General features: G+C 39.7%; 1 protein-coding gene across 6 annotated transcripts in view; it reads left to right on the top strand.

Annotated features, from left to right (window-relative positions):
* The window catches only part of IMMP1L (inner mitochondrial membrane peptidase subunit 1), a 78358-nt gene that overhangs the window by 53230 nt on the left and 5263 nt on the right, over positions 1 to 19865 (top strand). For 5 of the 6 annotated variants that reach the window (XM_030560254.1, XM_030560253.1, XM_030560255.1 and 2 more), the window contains one exon: positions 17504 to 17614. In XM_030560254.1, coding sequence (XP_030416114.1) covers positions 17504 to 17614 — 111 coding nt within the window. Of the gene's footprint in view, positions 1 to 8051; positions 8170 to 17503; positions 17615 to 19865 lie in introns of those variants that run through there. The other variant, XM_030560262.1, reaches the window with a different exon arrangement.

Below are 19865 nucleotides of genomic sequence, written 5' to 3'. Positions count from 1 at the left end.
AACTCTAATACGTAATCCAGGATTATAATTCAAATCCTGAATATCCTATTGTTGTTTTTGCCTTTACTTTAGTGCCATTTACCTTGCTTTAATTTCTTTTGTACCATATGTTCTGTTACTGCAGCTCTTATTTACAAACTGAAAAAGTGAAAGGGAAATCATCAGAGTAAAACAGCTTGTACATCATAACCCACCAATATGCTAAGCCCTTGTGTCACTTAAACAGAAGTAGTACCTAATAATATCATTTAATACAGCTAAGGTCTGTAAATAAGGAACTTGCTTTTTGCAAGTTATAGTGATAAAAAGCTGAGATACAAATCCATTTCTCAGCAACACTCCACTGATAATCAATCACAAAACACTGCTAATGCTGTGACTCTAGCTGATGTGGGGGAAATATGTTTACTTTGTGCTGAAGTGAGGTTCATTGCGGAGATGACATGGGCCTTTCATCCTGTAGCTAACTCCAGAGCTAACATAATTCTGAAGATAATGTGCCTTATTATGTTTACACATATGATAAGTGGTCTTATTCAGAGCTGTTAAGTCTCAAACATAGTCTGTATCAAATGCAGTGAGCACTTTTAATATGAACACTGAGAATAATTTAATGTTAATGTAAACAATTATAGTGGTTGCTGAGACCTAAAATTTCAAAAGACACTATTAGTGATTTTAGGATCATTGTTTGAGTGCTCAAGTTGGTACATTGAGCAGTTTCAGAGATTGAGTTCTCAGCACTGTCTAGCAATCGGCCCCTTTAAAGTGCCCCAAATTGGGCACTCAATAATTGAAGAACCTCAAATCACTAGTTCTTCTTTGAGAACTTGTCCATTTTAGATGTATATGTCCCATGAATGCAAGCCTGGAATCTTTTAGCCAGCAGTGTATTTCGCAGCTGAGCATGCCCCCTGCATGCTCTCATGCACCCCTCCCAAGTGCATAAAAGGCAGAGCAGCCGTAGTCGTCACTATGTGTTGCAGCAAGATGGAGCTTAGGGTGACCATATAGCAAGTGTGAAAAATCAGGACGGGCTGGGGGGTAATAGGCACCCATAGAAGACAAAGCCTCAAATATCGGGACTGTCCCTATAAAATCGGGACATCTGGTCACTCTAGTGGAGCTACACTGTGTCTTGTCTGCTCCCCCATTAGTATCTCAGGCCTGGTCTACACTACAATTTTAGGTTGAATTTAGCAGCGCCTGGACCTGTCCACACGACGAAGCCCTTTTTTTGACTTAAAGGGCTCTTTAAATCAGTTTCTTTACTCCACCTTTGACGAGGGGATTAGCGCTGAAATCGGCCTTGCTGGTCGAATTTGGGGTAGTGTGGATGCAATTCGATGGTATTGGCCTCCAAGAACTATCCCAGAGTGCTCCATTGTGACCGCTCTGGACAGTGCTTTCAACTCAGATGCACTGGCCAGGTAGACAAGAAAAGGCCTGTGAACTTTTGAATCTCATTTCCTGTTCAAACAGCCTGGCGAGCTGATCAGCACAGGCGACCATGCAGAGCTCATTAGCATGATGTGCACATTGCCAGGTCAATGTCTTATTTTGATCCACTCCATCTATCTTTTACATCTTAGGCTGGCAGCAGATGCTGCATTACAATTGCGAGCCATCGTCATCTCCTGGGTGCTCAGCAGAAGATGGGAATGACCTGGCTGAATCACTCCCATGTCTGCCCAGGTGCCCCTGAACGACGTTACTGAGGTCAGCTAAGAGAGCACCCAGGAGTATGACAACAATGACTACCAATCGTAATGCACCATCTGCTGCCAAAAGGCAGTGAGTTGCTGCTGTGTAGCAATGCAGTCCCACATCTGCCAGCACCCAGGTGACATAGGGGGACGGTGAGCTGAGCGGGCTCCATGCCTGCCGTGGTATGGCGTCTGCTCAGGTAACCCAGGAAAAAAGGCGCGAAATGATTTGTCTGCCATTGCTTTCACGGAGGGAGGGAGGGAGGGGCCTGACGACATGTACCCAGAAGCCACCCGCGACACTGTTTTTGCCCCATCAGGCATTGGGATCTCAACCCAGAATTCCAATGGGCAGCGGAGACTGTGGGAACTGTGGGATAGCTACCCACTGTGCAACACTCCAGAAGTCAACACTAGCCTCAGTACTGTGGACGCAGTCCGCCGACTTAATGCACTTAGAGCATTTTGTGTGGGGACACACATGATCGACTGTATAAAAACAATTTCTAAAAAAAGACTTCTATAAATTCGACCTAATTTCATAGTGTAGACATACCCTTAGATAGTATTGGGACAGAGTATTTAGATACTCTGTGTTGCTGCTTTTTAGTACGATGTTTTACTTCATGCCCATTTGGAAAAAAAAATTAAAATGTATTTTTTCTTGACCCTCTTTGTGTTGATGGTGCAGGTCATGGCTAAGTCTCTATCTCTGGGCTTTAAAATCTGCCCTGCTTGTGAATCAGGTATGTCTGTGAGTGATGGATGTACACAGATTGTGGCTAGAGCTAGAGGAAATTTTTCAGTAAAACATTTTTTCATAGGAAAAGGCCATTTTATCAACGCAGAAACTTTTCACAGGAAAGGGATGGTTTCGATGAATTTCCTGCTTAAAAATGTTTTTGAAAAAGGTTTAAAAATTGACAAAACAACCTGCTTTGACATTTTCAAAATGAAATGGTCCGTGTTTTGTTCAGAAATTTAAGTTATTTTATAGGGGAGTGAGTCAAAAAGTTTTGAAATTACTGAAACAAAACATGTTTGACCCAGGCTGAATGTTTTTTCAGATTTTTGGTTTGCAAATTTTTTTGAGGTTTTGACTTTTTGTCCTGATTCAGGATGGGAAAATGTTTCAAAATCTCAATGCTTGCAGGATGAGAGAAATGTTTCTGCTCAGCTCAACTTGTGATGCCTGCTTAAGTGTTTTTAATGGAGAAGTCAATGAGAGGAGTGTTTTAAACTCTGAAGTTCTTCCTCAGAATAGTCTACTGTTTTGAAACCTATTCTAGGAGCTAGGAGGTCTTCTGCCTCTAAGAGACCTCTTGCTTCTCAAAAGCATGCATAGCCTTCCCTTCCATCCTCCTCAAGTCAGTCAGTGGCTCCTACTGCCTGAGGTAGGAAGTAACAGGGATTTTCTGATGTTGCTTGACAGTGGTCACCATCCCTGGTACTAGGCAAGAAAAAGTCTGTCTCATCATTCTAAGTTTCCAAGCCAGCTCTTTCCAAACTGTATCGGCACCATGTCACTTCGGAAACTGGAATCCTGCTCTTTCCTTTGGTATCACATCAACAATCCACTGTGACTGACATGCTACTTTGGTAACACAGATTGCTTTTACAACTTCTGTGGATGCTCTGGACCACTTCTGTGGATGCTCTGGACGCTGTGGACCAACTTCTGTGGTTACGCTGGATCTGGAGCCTCCACTCTTGGATGTTTCTCCAGCTTCTACTTGCTCTGTGTCCCTTCCAATACTGGAACCAATGATACAGATTATGAAAATCTTGCTATGACTATCATCTGCAGTACCACCCTCTGTTTCTGAGACATTGGAGTCTGGATTTCCTTGTCCTGTTGCAACTCCTCAGAGAGCTGCATAATTCATGGAGGAAAATCTGCTTGTCTGCATCATCATTTCATAACAGTAGAAATGCTTCTCCTAGATTTTCTCTTTGTTGTCTCAGCCTTGTTCCTGAAAGGGATTAAGAAGGAGCCCCTCTCGTGATTGATCCCATGCTTCTAAGAGGTTTCAAGCATCTTGATTTCCACCTTTATGGCATCATGTACCTGCCCATTATGGGATGCAATTTTGGCCTTACTAGTCAGGGTGGAACACTCAACATCTCTGGATACTTCTTAATCTAGATCCAGATCTAGGAATCGATCATCTCCTAAGACAGTGCAGCCATCTAACCAAGGACTTGTCTAAGAACTTGAGTAGGTTCCTCATTCTGAGGAGGAGGCTCTTGTGGAGGAATGAGAGAATCAGCCCATCACTTTGGCTACATCCTTCCCCCCAACCCCAATGAAGTGGTTATTGTATCTCCACACACACTGATTTTCAAGGCCTTTCACGACCTGCTTAAAAGAATGACAGACGTATCCCTTGAAGTCAGTCAAGAAAGGGTTCTATAAATTATTCGACATTTTTCATCCAGTCTGTCATGGCTGCTTTCCCATGCCAATAAATGAGCGTATCCTCGAACCTGCTAAAGATTTGTGGCAGACACCCCACATTGACCTCAGCAACATCTAAAAGAGCAGACTAAAAATACCAAGTTCTCCCTAAAAGATTTGAATATTTCTTTTCACAGTCACCTTCACTAGCAGCCTGATCCTCTAAGTCAATGGCCAGGGATAAGGACCCCAAAAAGATTATCCTTCTAGGGAGAAAGGTGTATTCTTCAGCTCACCTTCAGATGCAGATTAACAATTATCAGCCTTGGGTGCTAAGTACGACTTTCTCTAGTGAGAAAAAAATCTTATAGCTGGACAAAAAGGTTCCTCAGGATATTAATTACCACCAAGTTCAGAACATTACAAACTTTCGTGAAATACCTTAGTTGGCATATTTTTATATAGAGTAGGATTGTATACAAGCAGTTGCTTCAATTGCTTATTCTTTGGAGTTCAGACTTCCTGTTCTCCCCCTGGGGTGTCTAGACCTTCACTGTCACAATATTTTACTATGTTTTTTTTCCCACAAGGCTCATGACTGCCTTGTGGAAACTAAGGTATGTTTATAGTGGAGCTGGAGGTGTAATTTCCAGTTTGGGTAGACATACCTGTGCTAGTTCTGATTGACCTAGAACTCTGCAAATAGAAAGTAGACTTGGCTGAATGTGCTAAATGCCCCAAGTACAATCCTATCTGAAACCCTATGTGCATCTTAAAAAAAAATAAAAGTAAAATTAGTTCATAATAAATGTTAATGTAAGGTTGCAGTAGGGCAAATTTTCAAATTTATTTATTCAAAACCTCAACTTTATTTAAATATTTTTTAAAAAATCAAGTGGTTTAAATCTCTCCATCCTGGATCTAACTGTATGTAGGTCCCAAACCTGCAAACATTTATGCATGTTTTTAATATTGCTGCCATAAGTAATCTCATTAATTCAAGTGAGGCTACTCATGGTTCTCATGATAGTGAAATTAAGCACATGCATAACAGTTTGTAGGATTGGGGCATTATTTACCATTGTCGGAATCTGATTTATATCTTGACCTCTGAAGAGTGATGTTGAAAGAAAGCATCTCCTGACCTCTATCTGACTGCCTTATATATTTCAGAGATGGGAATTCCACAATGATCTTGACTACAAAGCAATCGTAACAGTAGTGGAATGTTCGAAGACTTTCTGAACTTAGCAAATGAGCCAAAAAAGTTATAAAAAGACTTTTTAATATGCTTTTCAATATTTTAAAGACTCCCATATTCTGGTCTGACTTCCATCTCAACAAGAATCCAATTGAGACAGCTCTAAGTTTGTGCAACTTCCTTCCAATATGTAGAGCTATCACTTTTCTGCACATAAATACCAAGTAAAAAAGAGAGGTTGGCCAATTTTTTAAAAGTTTGCCTCCAAAATTGCACCAGCAAGTTTTTCCCCATACAAGCAAAACATGATTGGAATATGCAAATAGGTATTTGCCTGGGGAAAAAAAAGGGGGGGGGCAGTTGTATGTGAATCCAGTTTGCTCATACAAAGGGAGATGTAACAATAAAACAAATGAACGTGGGCTTGTAGTATACAAGTGTTTGCTCATAAAAAACTTTATAGGTCCATTGTCAGTGTTTGATTTAAAATTTGGTCCATTCAAGCCACTTGTGGAAAAGATTACAGAAAAATGGTTCTGGAGCAGTTAAGGATCCTGACTTTAAAATGCTGTTCTGTCTGAAAAGTTGACTTTGTAAAAATGGCATTGTGGGTCTTCATAATCGTTATGTCTCACTTATTTCCTCTAGAAATGTGCACAGTTTACAAAAGATGGGTCTTGGTTTTGTTTGTTTTGTTTTTTCTAATTTCCTACCTCCTCCCAAATCCACCCAGGACTCTAGCATTCGAGCTGGATTATTTCCATATTGTTCACTTTTACCCATCAATTGAGGTTTTTCAGGCCGAAGTGTTCCTTCAGCTACACCTGTCTTCAGATTATGCCTTCAATGACACCTGTACAACCCCATTAGCTTTCAGCGGGGATAAATTAAGGTTGATCAGTAAGGGATTTTTAGATTGCTGACAGTTCTAGATCTTTATATAGTTTATTAGTGCATGCTACATGGAATTTATTAAAATCAACAATGGACAAAACAAAGTTTACAGTAAATAGTAAATTAATTATCTTGACATAATTTACTGTAATAACTTTCCAGCATCACCTTTAATATAGAAGAATGCTGCAACTGAAATCCTTGCTGGACATTATGCATAAGCAGTGAGATGTACCAATAAATCAAAGTGCACTCTGGTCCAGATCCTCAAGGACTTTAGGTGCCTAACTCTCACTGAGGATCTGGGCCTCCATGATTTAACATTTTCCTTTGAAGGTCATATGATATAACATGGAATTTTACTATTAAAATCTAAAGATAGGTCAAGACTTACAATCTTAGTTCTTCTGCCTAAACAATCAGATGACTCACATTTTGGGAAATTAATTCACAATACGAGTAAGTATTTAACCACAACTAATTTCTAAAATAAAAAGATACTATTGTTGCACCATTGTCACTGTTCCTTATTATAATAAAACAGATCAGGGTCATAGAAGTGTGTTCAAATAAATACCCATTTTATCGTGGGTTAGGAATGGTATATTTTATTCATAAGCAGCTATTGCAGTAAAACCACTCTGTCAAATGAACTGAATAAAATATTCAAAAATACATATGAATTTAAGTCAAAATGGCTGCTGTTCTGTATCTAAAATATAATATTTCAAATAATTCATATCTGCAATAATGTTCAGTCACTCAGTAAATCTTCAGTTTCCAGTTCTCATATAACATTACCTGAAGAGAACCAACTGAATTAATACTTATAATTATTGATATCAGATCTACTGTACATTGACTTCTCATGCACTTGTTACTACTGTGAGGATTTTTCCATTGCAGAAGGAAAAGGATAACATGAATGTAGAGACTAAAACTGATTTCCAAAATATTGAGTTCTGGTTCTTTTAAGTAGATTTATGTCATTTTAGGCCACTTGGCAGCTTTAAGGTGAACAACCTTTATTGTAAACCCAGAAGAATGATGAATGCAATTAGGTGATAAACAGTGTATGAATAGAGTATGCCCATTAAGCTATTTGATACCAACTTTGTTAGATATATGCTGCAGGTTATAGGATAATTAATTTATTTTTTCTTAATCCTTTTTCATTTGTGAGACATGAAGTATGCAGTACGAAAACAGAACTGTTGATCTTTTAGATCTTGTGCTTTTCCTTAATGAGATGCAATTTACTTAATCAAATAAATAAATTTTATTAGTACTTAGTAAATGTGTCATTTGATATTGTAGGTTCTTTCATCATATTTCACTTTAATCAAGAAAGTTAACACCTGTGGTTTATTCACAAAAGCTTTTTTTTGTTAAATGAACACCCACAGGCAATGAAGCAATTACATTTGTTGCTTGTACCAAAGTAGAAGGCACTTAAATAGACCTCAGTAGGGATAGATGAGAACTTAGAGACTTTATTCTTTTGTCCAGCACTGAGATTAGCTCTTATCATAGCTCAAGAAGGAAGCCTCTGAACTGAAAAGAAAAAATGGGAATGATTTAGGGTTCTTTTTAAATTTAAAACTTTGATATTGCTCAAGGTGATTAGAATACCTGTGACCTTAATGAAAGTTCAGCCTTTGAAAAGCACAGGCTATTGTAGAATTCTGAAAGAAGAGACCACAAGGCCATGAGTGTATAATTCTCTGTGCTTTTTATTTTAGAAAAAAATACAGCTACTTAATTATTGCTGCATATTTACATGCACGTAAAAATGATAGAGAAAATCCACTAAGGTAGTAAATGTTATTTTTTTAAATTCTTTTGATGTTAGATGATTCCACCTTTGTTCCTGTTGTACATAGCACATTACTCCTCAGCTGTTCCCACAGAAATCAATACAGGCACCTCATACACAAAACAGAATTGAAGTCGAGGAGACTACTTGAATGGTAAGATATGACTCAATGTGAGTAAGGGTGCAGAATCTGGCCTTTTGTGACTCTTATCCATTTCTGAAAAATAAATACATAAATTATAAACTCTTACTTTTCTAGAAGTACAAAATCAGTATAACTCTAAGACCTTTTACACTTAAAACTTTTGGCACTTTGACTATGCCAACATACTTAATGTGAAAGAACTCCCCTAGCATAGATGTAGTTATATCAGTGTAAAAGTGCTTATACCAGTATATTTTATTCTAGACAACCTAAGTGAAATAAGCTATGCCACTATAAAGTACCTTATATTGGTCTAATTGCACCTGTACTAGGGCTTTTCTGGTACAACTGTGTTGGTTAAAAAAAATCACATACCGAGCTGACATTGTTATTCCAGTAAAACTTTGTGTAGACTATGCCTAAAATGAGAGAATACTAGCAATAGTGATATTAGGTAGTTTGATCTTCTCTGTCACATTCTTGTTCCAAGGATAAATGTGAATTTAAGTTGGAATTGTTGGTTCTGCATTTAGATACAATTAATTTTGTCATAGAAGGCTAAGCGGCTGATCCACCATCTGCAGTGAGTGCAGACTGAAGCAGTGTGACTACTGTCATGGATGTACAGAGGGAGAGTCTAGTCTACCTATTGCTTTGTCTTTGTTAGTCACCGTTAATATGCGTGGATCCAAGTAGTTTAGATGCACACCTGTTATCTACCAGGTTGCAGGGATGACCATACTAAAAGGTTCGTTTTTAGGATGTTTAGAGGGGAAACAGTACTGGCACAATGTTGGGAGCTCGCAGACACTGAGACGTATGGTTTTACTTTAATGGTTTATTAGTGATACTGAAACAATATTGACTATAGGCTACTTAAACTTACCAATTCTATTTATACAAGGAAACACACAATATACTCATACAAAGAAAGACACAATATACAATTAACCCTCCCAAAAAATCTTGTTAACTTCCAAAAGCAATTAATTACAAAGCATACTTACTAATACAAACCAATGCAAGAACATTATGGCCGGCGGACGCGTAAGCTCCACTGAAACACGAGAGCTGAGAGAGGCTTCGAGGTGATCAGGCTCGGTTACGGGTGCACTCAAGGTGCAAGTGACTCAGGTGCGTTCTCCTCTCTGCCTGCCAAAACTGTGGGCAGGACAGATATACCCAAAATGACGTACCCCCCAAGATAGAGTGTGGAAAACGCTGATAGGTTTATGGGGCTATTCGTTTACCAAATAAGGTTGAATAAACTATAGATAGGGTCCCGCCGAGTTTACCCGAAGAGGCGGGGGATATACTGTCGTTAGCTGTTTGCAAAATATCCGTTAAGCTACAACAGCTGAGCCCGCTGTCAGGACCACAGAAGAGGTGCAGGAACGGTCAAACTGCAGACTTAGGAAACAGCTTGGTGTCCGTGCTGGCTCTGCATCTAAGCATGGAGGCCAGGGCAGACATGCGGAAGCAGGCCTGGTGTTACAACAGTCTTCTACACTAGCTGTCTGTATAGGTCAGTTTTGATGATCTGCTGTTAAAATGTAAAGCTTTCAGTAGACTTGGTCCCAATATCTTGCTGATCTTCTCTCGCCTTATATATCTTCTTGACTCTTTGGTAAGAAAGGTACTACACTTTTGGCATTGAAAGTATAGTCTAGAATGAGCAAAGCCATATTTTCGCTAAAGAGCTTTGGAATTTCCTGCCTTGTAACATTAGGAGTGCGAAAGGTCCTGATCCTATAAAGACTTATGCATTTTAAATAATCCCTTGGAATTAACTGATTGACTCAGTGTAAAGTTAAGCATCTGCATAAATCTTTGGAGGACTGGGGCTTTAGCTGTTATTTTAAAGGGGCATAAACAACTTTTTTTTTTAAATTATCGATTGTGGCCTGTCTTAATTCTTGGTTGTAGTGAGGTGCCTAGATGATGGACGCATACCATATAAAGGTTTTATACTGTGTTATTTTTAGATGTCATAATTTTAACAATACTTTAAAGTCAGTTTTTGATATGCAGAGTTCTGTCATGCTTTCCATCAGGATTTCTAAAAGTTACCAACATTGTGTATTTCATGGTGTAAGACTATTCTTCACTGCAAATATGCTCTCTAGTATGCAAACTGTGATAACCAGTGAAGCACATTTATAGCAATGTATAGGAAACAAATGGGCCAGAGGTGAGATGATTTCTGTTCAGGAGCACATGAAGATGTGAATGGCTGCAGATGTTTGTGCATAGTTGTTCTGCGAGTCCTAATCCCACCAACCCCTACTTGTTATCTTGCTAATGAATGCTTAGCTCTCTGCTTTGCCATGTGTCAGGCAAAGCGAAGGAGCATGGTGACCAATGAAGTGAGGTGGAGGAGAGGGGCTATTTGTGTCCTGATGATCAGACAATATCACTGCCTAGAGTGTGAGACAGTTTCAGAACTGTGCATGACCAAGGACTGATTAAAAAGACAAGGTGGGGGAGATGTTGGTGAAACAAACTTTCAAGCTTATGCAGAATTCTTTTTCAGATCTTTAGGAACTGTTTTTTTCATTGTACTATAGCCAATCAAGCCTGTTACCTTTATACACTTGATATTTCTGATATTCCTTTCAAATGACAGTAGTTTCATGCTAGAGAGACAAGGTGGGTGAAGTGATATCTTTTATTGGATCAACTTCTGTTCAGGACAGAGACAAGCTTTCGAGCTTACACAGAGTGCACTGTATGTTAGAGAGCGGATGATTGCTCAGAGCTCCAGTATGAAACTGGAGAAAATCCTGTTGAGAGTCTTTGGGTTAAGTTTAGAAGCAAGAGCAACAAGGGTGATGTCATGATGGGCATGTGCTATAGACCACCGGACCAGGAGGATGAGGTAGACGAGGATTCCTTCGGACAATTAACTGAAGTTTCCACAACACAGGCCCTGGTTCTAATGGGGGACTTCTATCACCTTGACATCTACTGGGAGAGCAATACAGCAGTGCAGACAATCCAGAAAGTTTTTGGAGAGTGTTGGGGACAACTTCCTGGTGCAACTGCTGGAGGAACCAACAGCGGCTGTTCTCTTTTTGACCTGCTGCTTACAAACAGGGAAGAATTGGTAGAGGAAGTAGTAGTGGGAGGCAACCTGGGCAGCAGTGACCATGAGATGGTCGAGTTAAGGATCCTCACAAAAGGAGAGTAGCAAAATACAGACCCTGGACTTTAGAAAAATCAGATTTTGACTCCCTTAGGGAACTGATGGGCAGGATCCCCTGGGAGGCTAATATGACAGAAGAGGAGTAATGGTCTCAAGTTGCAGTGGGGGAGGTTTAGGTTGGATATTAGGAAAAACTTTTTCACTAGGAGGGTGGTGAAGCACTGGAATGGGTTACCTAGGGAGGTGGTGGAATCTCCTTCCTTAGAGGTTTTAAAGGTCAGGCTTGACAAAGCCCTAGCTGGGATGATTTAGTTGGGAATTGGTCCTGCTTTGAGCAGGGGGTTGGACTAGATGACCTCTTGAGGTCCCTTCTAACCCTGCTGTTCTATGATTCTGTGAGGGGGGGAAGGAGTCCAGGAAAGCTGGCAGTATTTTAAAGAAGCCTTATTGAGGATGCAGGAACAAACCATCCCAATGTGCAGAAAGAATAGCAAATATGGCAGGTAACCAGCTTCGCTTAACAGTGAAATCTTTGGTGATCTTAAACACAAAGAAGAAGCTTACAAGAAGTGGAAACTTGGACAAATTACTAGGGAGGAGTATAAAAATAATGCAGGGGTGTAATCAGGAAGGCCAAAACACAACTGGAGTTGTATCTAGCAAGGGATGTGAAGGGTAACAAGAAGGGTTTCTACAGATATATTAGCAACAAGAGAAAGGTCAGGGAAAGTGTGGGATTCTCAATGAATGGGGGAGGCAACCTAGTGATAGATGATGTGGAAAAAGCTGAAGTACTCAATGATTTTTTTGCCTCATCTTCACAGACAAGGTCAGCTCCCACACTGCTGTCTTGGGAAACACAGTATGGGGAGGAGGTGAGCAGCCCATAGTGGTGAAAGAACAGGTTAAGGACTATTTAGAAAAGCTGGACATGCACAAGTCTATGGGTCCAGATATAATGCATCTGAGGGTGCTGAGGGAATTAGCTGATGTGATTGCAGAGCCATTGGCCACTATCTCTGAAAACTCATGGCGATGGGGGGAGGTCCCGGATGATTGGAAAAAGGCAAATATAGTGCCCATCTTTAAAAAAGGGAAAGAAGGAGACCTCAGGGAACTACAGACTAGTCAACCTCACCTCAGTCCCTGAAAAAATCATGGAGCAAGTCCTCAAGGAAACCATTTTGAAGCACTTGGAGGAGAGGAGGGTGATCAGGAACAGTCAGCGTGGATTCACTAAGGGCAAGTTATGCCTGACCAACCTGACTGCCTTCTATGATGAGATAACTGGCTCTGTGGATATGGGGAAAGCAGTGGATGTGATGTATCTTGACTTTAGCAAAGCTTTTGGTATGGTCTCCCACAGTATTTTTGCCAGCAAGTTAAAGAAGTATGGGCTGGATGAATGGACTGTAAGGTGGATAGAAAGCTGGCTAGATTGTCGGGCTCAATGGGTAGTGATCAATGGCTCAATGTCTAGCAGCCGGTATCAAGTGGAGTACCCAGGGGTCAGTTCTGGTTTTGTTCGACATCTTTATTAATGATCTGGATGATGGGATGATTGCACCCTCAGCAAGTTCGCAGATGACACTAAGTTGGGGGGAGAGATAGGGATAGGGTCCAGAATGACCTAGACAAATTAGAGGATTGGGCCAAAAGAAATCTGATGAGGTTCAACAAGGACAAGTGGAGAGTCCTGCACTTAGGATGGAAGAATTCCATGCACTGCTACAGGCTGGAGACTGACTGGCTAAGCAGCCATTCTGCAGAACGGGATTACAGTCAATGAGAAGCTGGATATGAGTCAACAGTGTGTCCTTGTTGCCAAGAAGGCTAATGGCATATTGGGCTGCATTAGTAGGAGCATTGCCAGTAGATTGAGGGAGGTGATTATTCCCCTCTATTTGGCATTGGTTAAGCCACATCTGGAGTACTGCATCCAATTTTGGGCCCCCTGTTACAGAAAGGATGTGGACAAACTGGAGAGAATCCAGCAGAGGGCAACGAAAATGATCAGGGGTCTGGGGCACATGATTTATGAGGAGCAGCTGAGGGAACTGGGTTTGTTTAGTCTGCAGAAGAGTGATGGGGAATTTGATAGCAGCCTTCAACTTCCTGAAGGGGGGGATCTAAAGAGGATGGAGCTCAGCTGTGTTTTGTGTGGGCAGATGACAGAACAAGGCGCAATGGTCTCAAGTTGCAGTGGGGGAGGTCTAGGTTGGATATTAGCAAACACTGTTTCAGTAGGAGGGTGGTGAAGCACTGGAATGGGTTACTTAGGGAGGTGGTGGAATCTCCTTCCTTAGAGGTTTTTAAGGCCCAGCTTGACAAAGCCCTGGCTGGGATGATTTAGTTGTTGTTGGTCCTGCTTTGAGCAGGGGTTGGACTAGATGACCTCCTGAGGTCTCTTCCAACCCTAATCTTCTCTGATTCTATAAGAGCTCATCTTCAAGTCTGAGAAACTTAACCAGAATGTCACAGCCCATCAGATTGTTTAGCATAAGTAGTTAACACACACTTCAAAGGACCATTTAAGGTGAAGTGATGCATTAACACTGCTCCAATCATAGGGAGGCAGATAAAGCAACGGGGGTGGGGTTGTTAGTGGGTTTAGATTGCTGTAATAAGCCATAAATCCAATGTGTCTATTCAATCCATGATTTTTGGTGTCTAGTAAAGTCTTTTGGAAGTGTTGCGCAGGTTTCCTTCGAGGATGAGGATTGATAGGTCAGCTATAGAGTAATCACTGTCTCTTTGACCAACAGAAGTTGGTCCAGTAACATATTACCTCACCCACCTTGTCTCTCTAATATTGTGGGACTGACATAGCTATAACACTGCATACAGTAGTTTGATGTGTCATTTGTAGCTGTGGGAGATGTTGGGTAGTGAATTACAGCAGCAAGGTCATTTTCCCCCTATGCATGTAATACTGCAGGACTGAACCTAACAGTAAATTACACTGGTCTAAAATTTTTGAGAAGTCGTCTGCTTCAGAGCTAAAATGTGATAATGTGATGTGCTGAATTCAAATATGACAATTAAAACAACTGATTGGCTACTGTTTCTAAGATATTTACGTTTTTACACTTTATGTCTATGTATATTGTGTAGATAGTAGAGTTTTAATCATAAATTGTGAACCTAGGTCTTTTCATGTTTATGGATGCTTTACATGATATTTCACCTGTCCTGTTTATGTAACACTTTAAAAATCAGCAAAAGGGTTATATCAATTAAAATGTATTATGAAACAAAAGGCAAAAAACTATTATGTACATAGTTTAGTCCTATTCAGTGTCTACTCGGCGCTTCTTGGCTTGTCTCTTGTATTCATTAAATGGAGCATCTCTTGTCACTGTCCAGCAATAGTCTGCAAGCATTGATGGGCTCCATTTGCCCTGATAGCCTGCCAGGAGATTCCACTGCTGTAGTCTGGAGCCCAACAGCTCTGCCTTACTCTTGGGTAGTTCCAAATCGCTGACAAGGTCATTCAGTTCACTTTGTGTTAAGAGGTGTGGTTCAGAGGAGGAGGATGGGAGAAAATGTGGGTCCTGTGACATTGAAGGTTCAGGACCAGAAGTTTCTTTCTCTTCCTTGTCTGACTCAAGTGAGAGTGATTCTGGTGCATCAGGAACCGGCAGTCCTTCTCCGTGGGGTACTGGGCGTATAGCTGATGGAATGTTTGGATAATGCACAGTCCACTTTTTCTTCTTTGACACACCTTTCCCAACTGGAGGCACCATGCAGAAGTAACAATTGCCGGTGTGATCTGTTGGCTGTCTCCAAATCATTGGCACTGCAAAAGGCATAGATTTCCTTTTCCTGTTCAACCACTGGTGAAGTTTTGTTGCACAAGTGTTGCAGCATATGTGTGCGGCCCACCTCTTGTCCTGATCTCCAATTTTGCAGCCAGAAGAAAGGTGATAGGCTTTCTTAACCATAGTGGTTATACTGCGCTTTTGTGATGCAAAAGTCACTTCACCACAAACCTAGCAGAAGTTATCTGCACTGTTCACACAAGTATGAGGCATCTCTGCTCACTTTGGCTAAACAGAAATGTGTCCCTTTGCAAAATCAAACACTGACAAATAAGAGAGCATGACACTGTATGATTTCTAGAGCTGACATAGGGCAATTTGTTCAGCAGAGTGATGTAAGCTTCGTTATGATTGCATCATCCATGACTTCTAGGAATAACATGATGCAATTCATATCATGTATGACGCAATACCAGCTTCAGATTGCATCATTCATTCTTTTGCCTAAAAAGCAAGTACTGTCCAAACCCAGTCATAGATTTATTCATAGATCCAGTCAAAGATGTATTTTAGTCATTTCTGGTTTAAATTGAGATCCCTTCCCTTTATAACTCACTTATCCTCTGCCATTCCCAAGTCAAGGGTCGTATATAGTGACCCAATAGCATATCTTGAAAACTAGAGCCAATCAATAATTTTAAGCATCATTTTCGTTCTCAGTGACCCAGAATTAGTAAAGTTGGACTACATTTATTTCAGAAGCATTTTGGCTGTAGAGCAGTGTTATGGGTAGGAAGGAGAGGTGGTTGTGGCAAGTGCTGTGCATGGGTAAACTGTCAGTAACAGTAAATAGCACAAGTATTTGCAGTGGGGCATTTAAAGCATAACTGTAGCGTCAGACATGAAGGAAATTTGCATAAAGTGGAAGTGTCAGCACATTGTAAAACCTAGATCTGCAGGCGACAGAGTGAAACTCCATGCACTTATGCTGAGATGGATGTCCTACACAGATCAGTTGGACTTGACTCTAGACATTTGATTGTCTTTTACTGACTTTCACCTTCATTAGTTACTTCTGTTCTGTCTGCCTGTCAGTAAAATCCTTTTATGCTTTTCTTTGCTGTTTTGGTGATATGTTCTGCCCATTGGCATATTTCATTGGATCTCACTATGGTCTTTTTTTTCTTTTTAATCAAGTGTATTCATATATTCATTTTTTAGCAGTTAAAGTGGATCCCCTCTCAAAGTCAAGACTGGTTGGGTAGCAGGAATTTTCTGTAGTGGCTGGTAGGAAATATTACTGGTATTTGTTAAATTTAAGACTACCCTAGATTTGTAGGCATATAAATTATCAAATGTAATGTTTAAGAATGATTTTGCTTTTAAGAGCCTATCTTTATCTGAAGTTGTGAAATGTTCAGTGATACTATTTCGTCCTATCAGCATTAATCTTAGTCATTGCATGCTCTATATTTTGAATCAATTCTTTCATGCTAGTTAAATGTATGCAGCTCTGAACTGTATTATTTTGGTTACTAATGCAACTGTAGGTGCTGGAACTAGGAGTCCTGGGGGTGCTGCAGCACACCCTGGCTTGAAGTGGTTTCCATTATGTACAGGGTTTACAGTTTGGTTCAGTGGCTCTCAGCACCCCTGAATGCACTATATATATTGTTTCAGCACCCCTGAATGCAACTGTGTTTCTGTTTCTCATGTTTTCATTGAGTTAGTCAGGTCCTGAATTTACGGCATGTAATATAGTTAATGCATAGTACATATAGGCAATAAAAGGTCTTTGTCATATACTATAAGGTCACCATCATTAATTTTCAAATTATAAAAAGAGACTTGCTGTTTTGTGATGGCCATTATTGCAATATAATGTGCTGTGGATCCTGCCTGCACATAGAATGAACTGTGATCTTAATTAGAACTTTGACAAGCCCACTCCGATAAAATGATGAGATTATTCGTAATTGATGTCACAATCAATTACCATTTAGATCATCATGAGCCTACTAACAGGTCTAGCCTTGGTGCTGGCCCCAGGATGTTGATGAGTGTGTGGCTGCCCTGTTCATGCTGTTACTGCGACAGGAGGGCAGATTTTCAGTCAACATCCTAATGACCTCTTTTGAAGTCTATTAAATTAATGACCCTGTCATACTGGTCTAACCTCTTACATCTTCATTTTGGATCTTTTGTTGCAAACTAGCATTTCTGGAGCATGTGATAGAACAGATACTTAGAAATATTTTTTTTTCCCCTAATCTAGCACTGTTTTAGAGATCTTAGAAGTATTAATTCATGGCATGACAAAAAAAAAAAACCACACAAAAGGGTTCACTTTACAGGTTATAAGGATTGAATTTCCTTTAAAGAAACACATTCCTATTCTACATTGTCTAACTTGTATTTTGATCTTCTCTAACTATAGGTGCCTAAAGGGCACGTTTGGTTAGAAGGAGATAATCTCAGGAATTCTACAGATTCCAGGTGTTATGGACCTGTTCCTTATGGACTGATAAGAGGACGCATTTGTTTCAAGGTATACCTATAAGATCTAAAACCAGTTACTTCAAACATTTTTTTTAAAAGATGTAAAAGCAAAAGTCTACTCCCATCCTTAGCAACATCACTGAAGTAAATGGGGTGAGTATCAGAACAACTTGGACATTTTAGACTGTTTCAGGAAAAGTCTCTCCATGTTTTTGGGATGAAGACAAATAGTTTCACTTGAAAAAGTACACCTCAAATGATCACCATCATTAAGGCTGTGTCAACAATTTGGCAAATGAATCTATACCAGGGGTCAGCAACTTTTCAGAAGTGGTGTGCCAAGTCTTCATTTATTCACTCTACTTTAAGGTTTCGTGTGCCAGTAATACATTTTAACATTTTTAGAAGGTCTCTTTCTATATGTCTATAATATATAACTAAACTATTGTTGTATGTAAATTAAGGTTTTTTAAATGTTTAAGAAGCTTCATTTAAAATTAAATTAAAATGCAGAGTCCAGCATGTGGCCAGGACCCAGGCAGTGTGAGTGCGACTGAAAATTAGCTTGCGTGCTGCCTTCGGCAAACGTCCCATAGGTTGCCTACCCCAAGCTATACCCATTCCACGTATGTAGAATACAATCCATCCCCACCTTGCATTTTTTGTAATCATATTTTCAAAATGATGAAACAATATCATTTTGTGTTTAGCTAGTTTATATAATTTTAAACAAAATATCATTTGAGATATAGTTCCATATTGCAAAGAACAGTGATTGTGGGGGGGGGGGGGGGGATTGTCTTTTCCAGGCCTAGTTACTTTAGGAACCTAACTCTAGACCCACTGACTCGCATGCACCATCCTTAATAATTGTTAACCTGAAATCTCTGAACCACCTTTAACTCATGACAGGTCCACCACAATTATCTGCCCTTCACTTCTAGATATGAATTGAGTCTCTTGTTAAATGTTTTGTTACACAATAAGCTATGTGAGTTTACTTTTACTATTTATATAACCTATATTTCTATAAACATATTTCCTATTAATTATATTTTCATATTATTTCTGTCTGCATTATGAATCAGTGTGTACAACTGTATTTAATCACTTATCAAAAATAAAGAACTAGGATTAATTTTTCTTTCTTAATTACTATAGGAAGCAAGCTGGTACAATTCAGTGGGTTCATGTACTAGGCTTTAGAAAACTAGGTTTAAATCCTGCTATGGACAAAGTGAAAGGTTGCTGGTCGCTATTTGCCACATACCACAAAAACGCCACATACTGCAATTGAGCACAACTGGCATATGTGCTCAGAAAAGACTTGACTCTTGTTAAAAATATATTATGTGTATTAATACAGCTTAGAATTGTTAGGAGTGCATTTTCACTTTTTCAGAGAACCTTGTAACTACTGACCATAATCAGTAATTGCTTACTAAACCTGAAATAACATTTCCCCCTCAGCTTTGTCTGACCTCTGTTCTTTATGGGTTATTATAACATTTGCCATCAGTGTCTCCCTGGCACATTACAAGTTCTAGCTGTTCCATCGCTGAATGTTTGTCTTAACATGCATTTCTAGAGCACAGAACAATTATTACTCTAAACAGTGTAGTGATTTTGTGATATTGACAAATAGCCACAAGGATTAGTTGGGTAGTTGTTGTGGCCCAAAGTTTGACCCAAACCTGCAAAATCACAAAGCTAGTTAGTGCATTGCCCACTTAAAATTTATATGTAACTAGTGAGCCCATTAAATTTAGTGAGAATCTAGTCATCTTACTGAAAAACCTCCAGTCACTGTGACAAGATTAAAGAACTGCCACTTAGTATTATATTTTCTAGTCTGAGGTGGCCTTTTGCCAACCGATGATTATTGTTATGCTGATAAGAATAAAGCATATGATGTGTAACAAGCAAGAATGAGTTTATACTTCAAAACACTGTGTTTTAGGAAACTATTGAGATGTCTAACGCTGCTATAGCTAAAAATCAGTGTACAGTAATCTGCATAACACCATATTGTAGTTAGAGAGAACATTTCTTCTTTACTTTTAAAAAAGAATGAACAAAAATCAGTTGCTGTCTTTTTTTTAAATTATGCATGTCCTGAGCAATCATGATTGGTGTAAAGCAGGGGTAGGCAACCTATGGCACACGTGCCAAAGGCAGCACGTGAGCTGATTTCCAGTGGCAATCACACTGCCCGTGTCTTGGCTACCGGTCCAGGGGGCTCTCCATTTTAATTTAATTTAAAATGAAGCTTTTTAAACATATAAAAAACCTTATTTACT

The sequence above is a fragment of the Gopherus evgoodei genome, chromosome 4, assembly GCF_007399415.2.
Source record: "Gopherus evgoodei ecotype Sinaloan lineage chromosome 4, rGopEvg1_v1.p, whole genome shotgun sequence".
Taxonomy (NCBI): Eukaryota; Metazoa; Chordata; order Testudines; family Testudinidae; genus Gopherus; species Gopherus evgoodei.
Note: the sequence above shows the minus strand (reverse complement) of the source record. Positions and strands in the feature narration are given on the sequence as shown.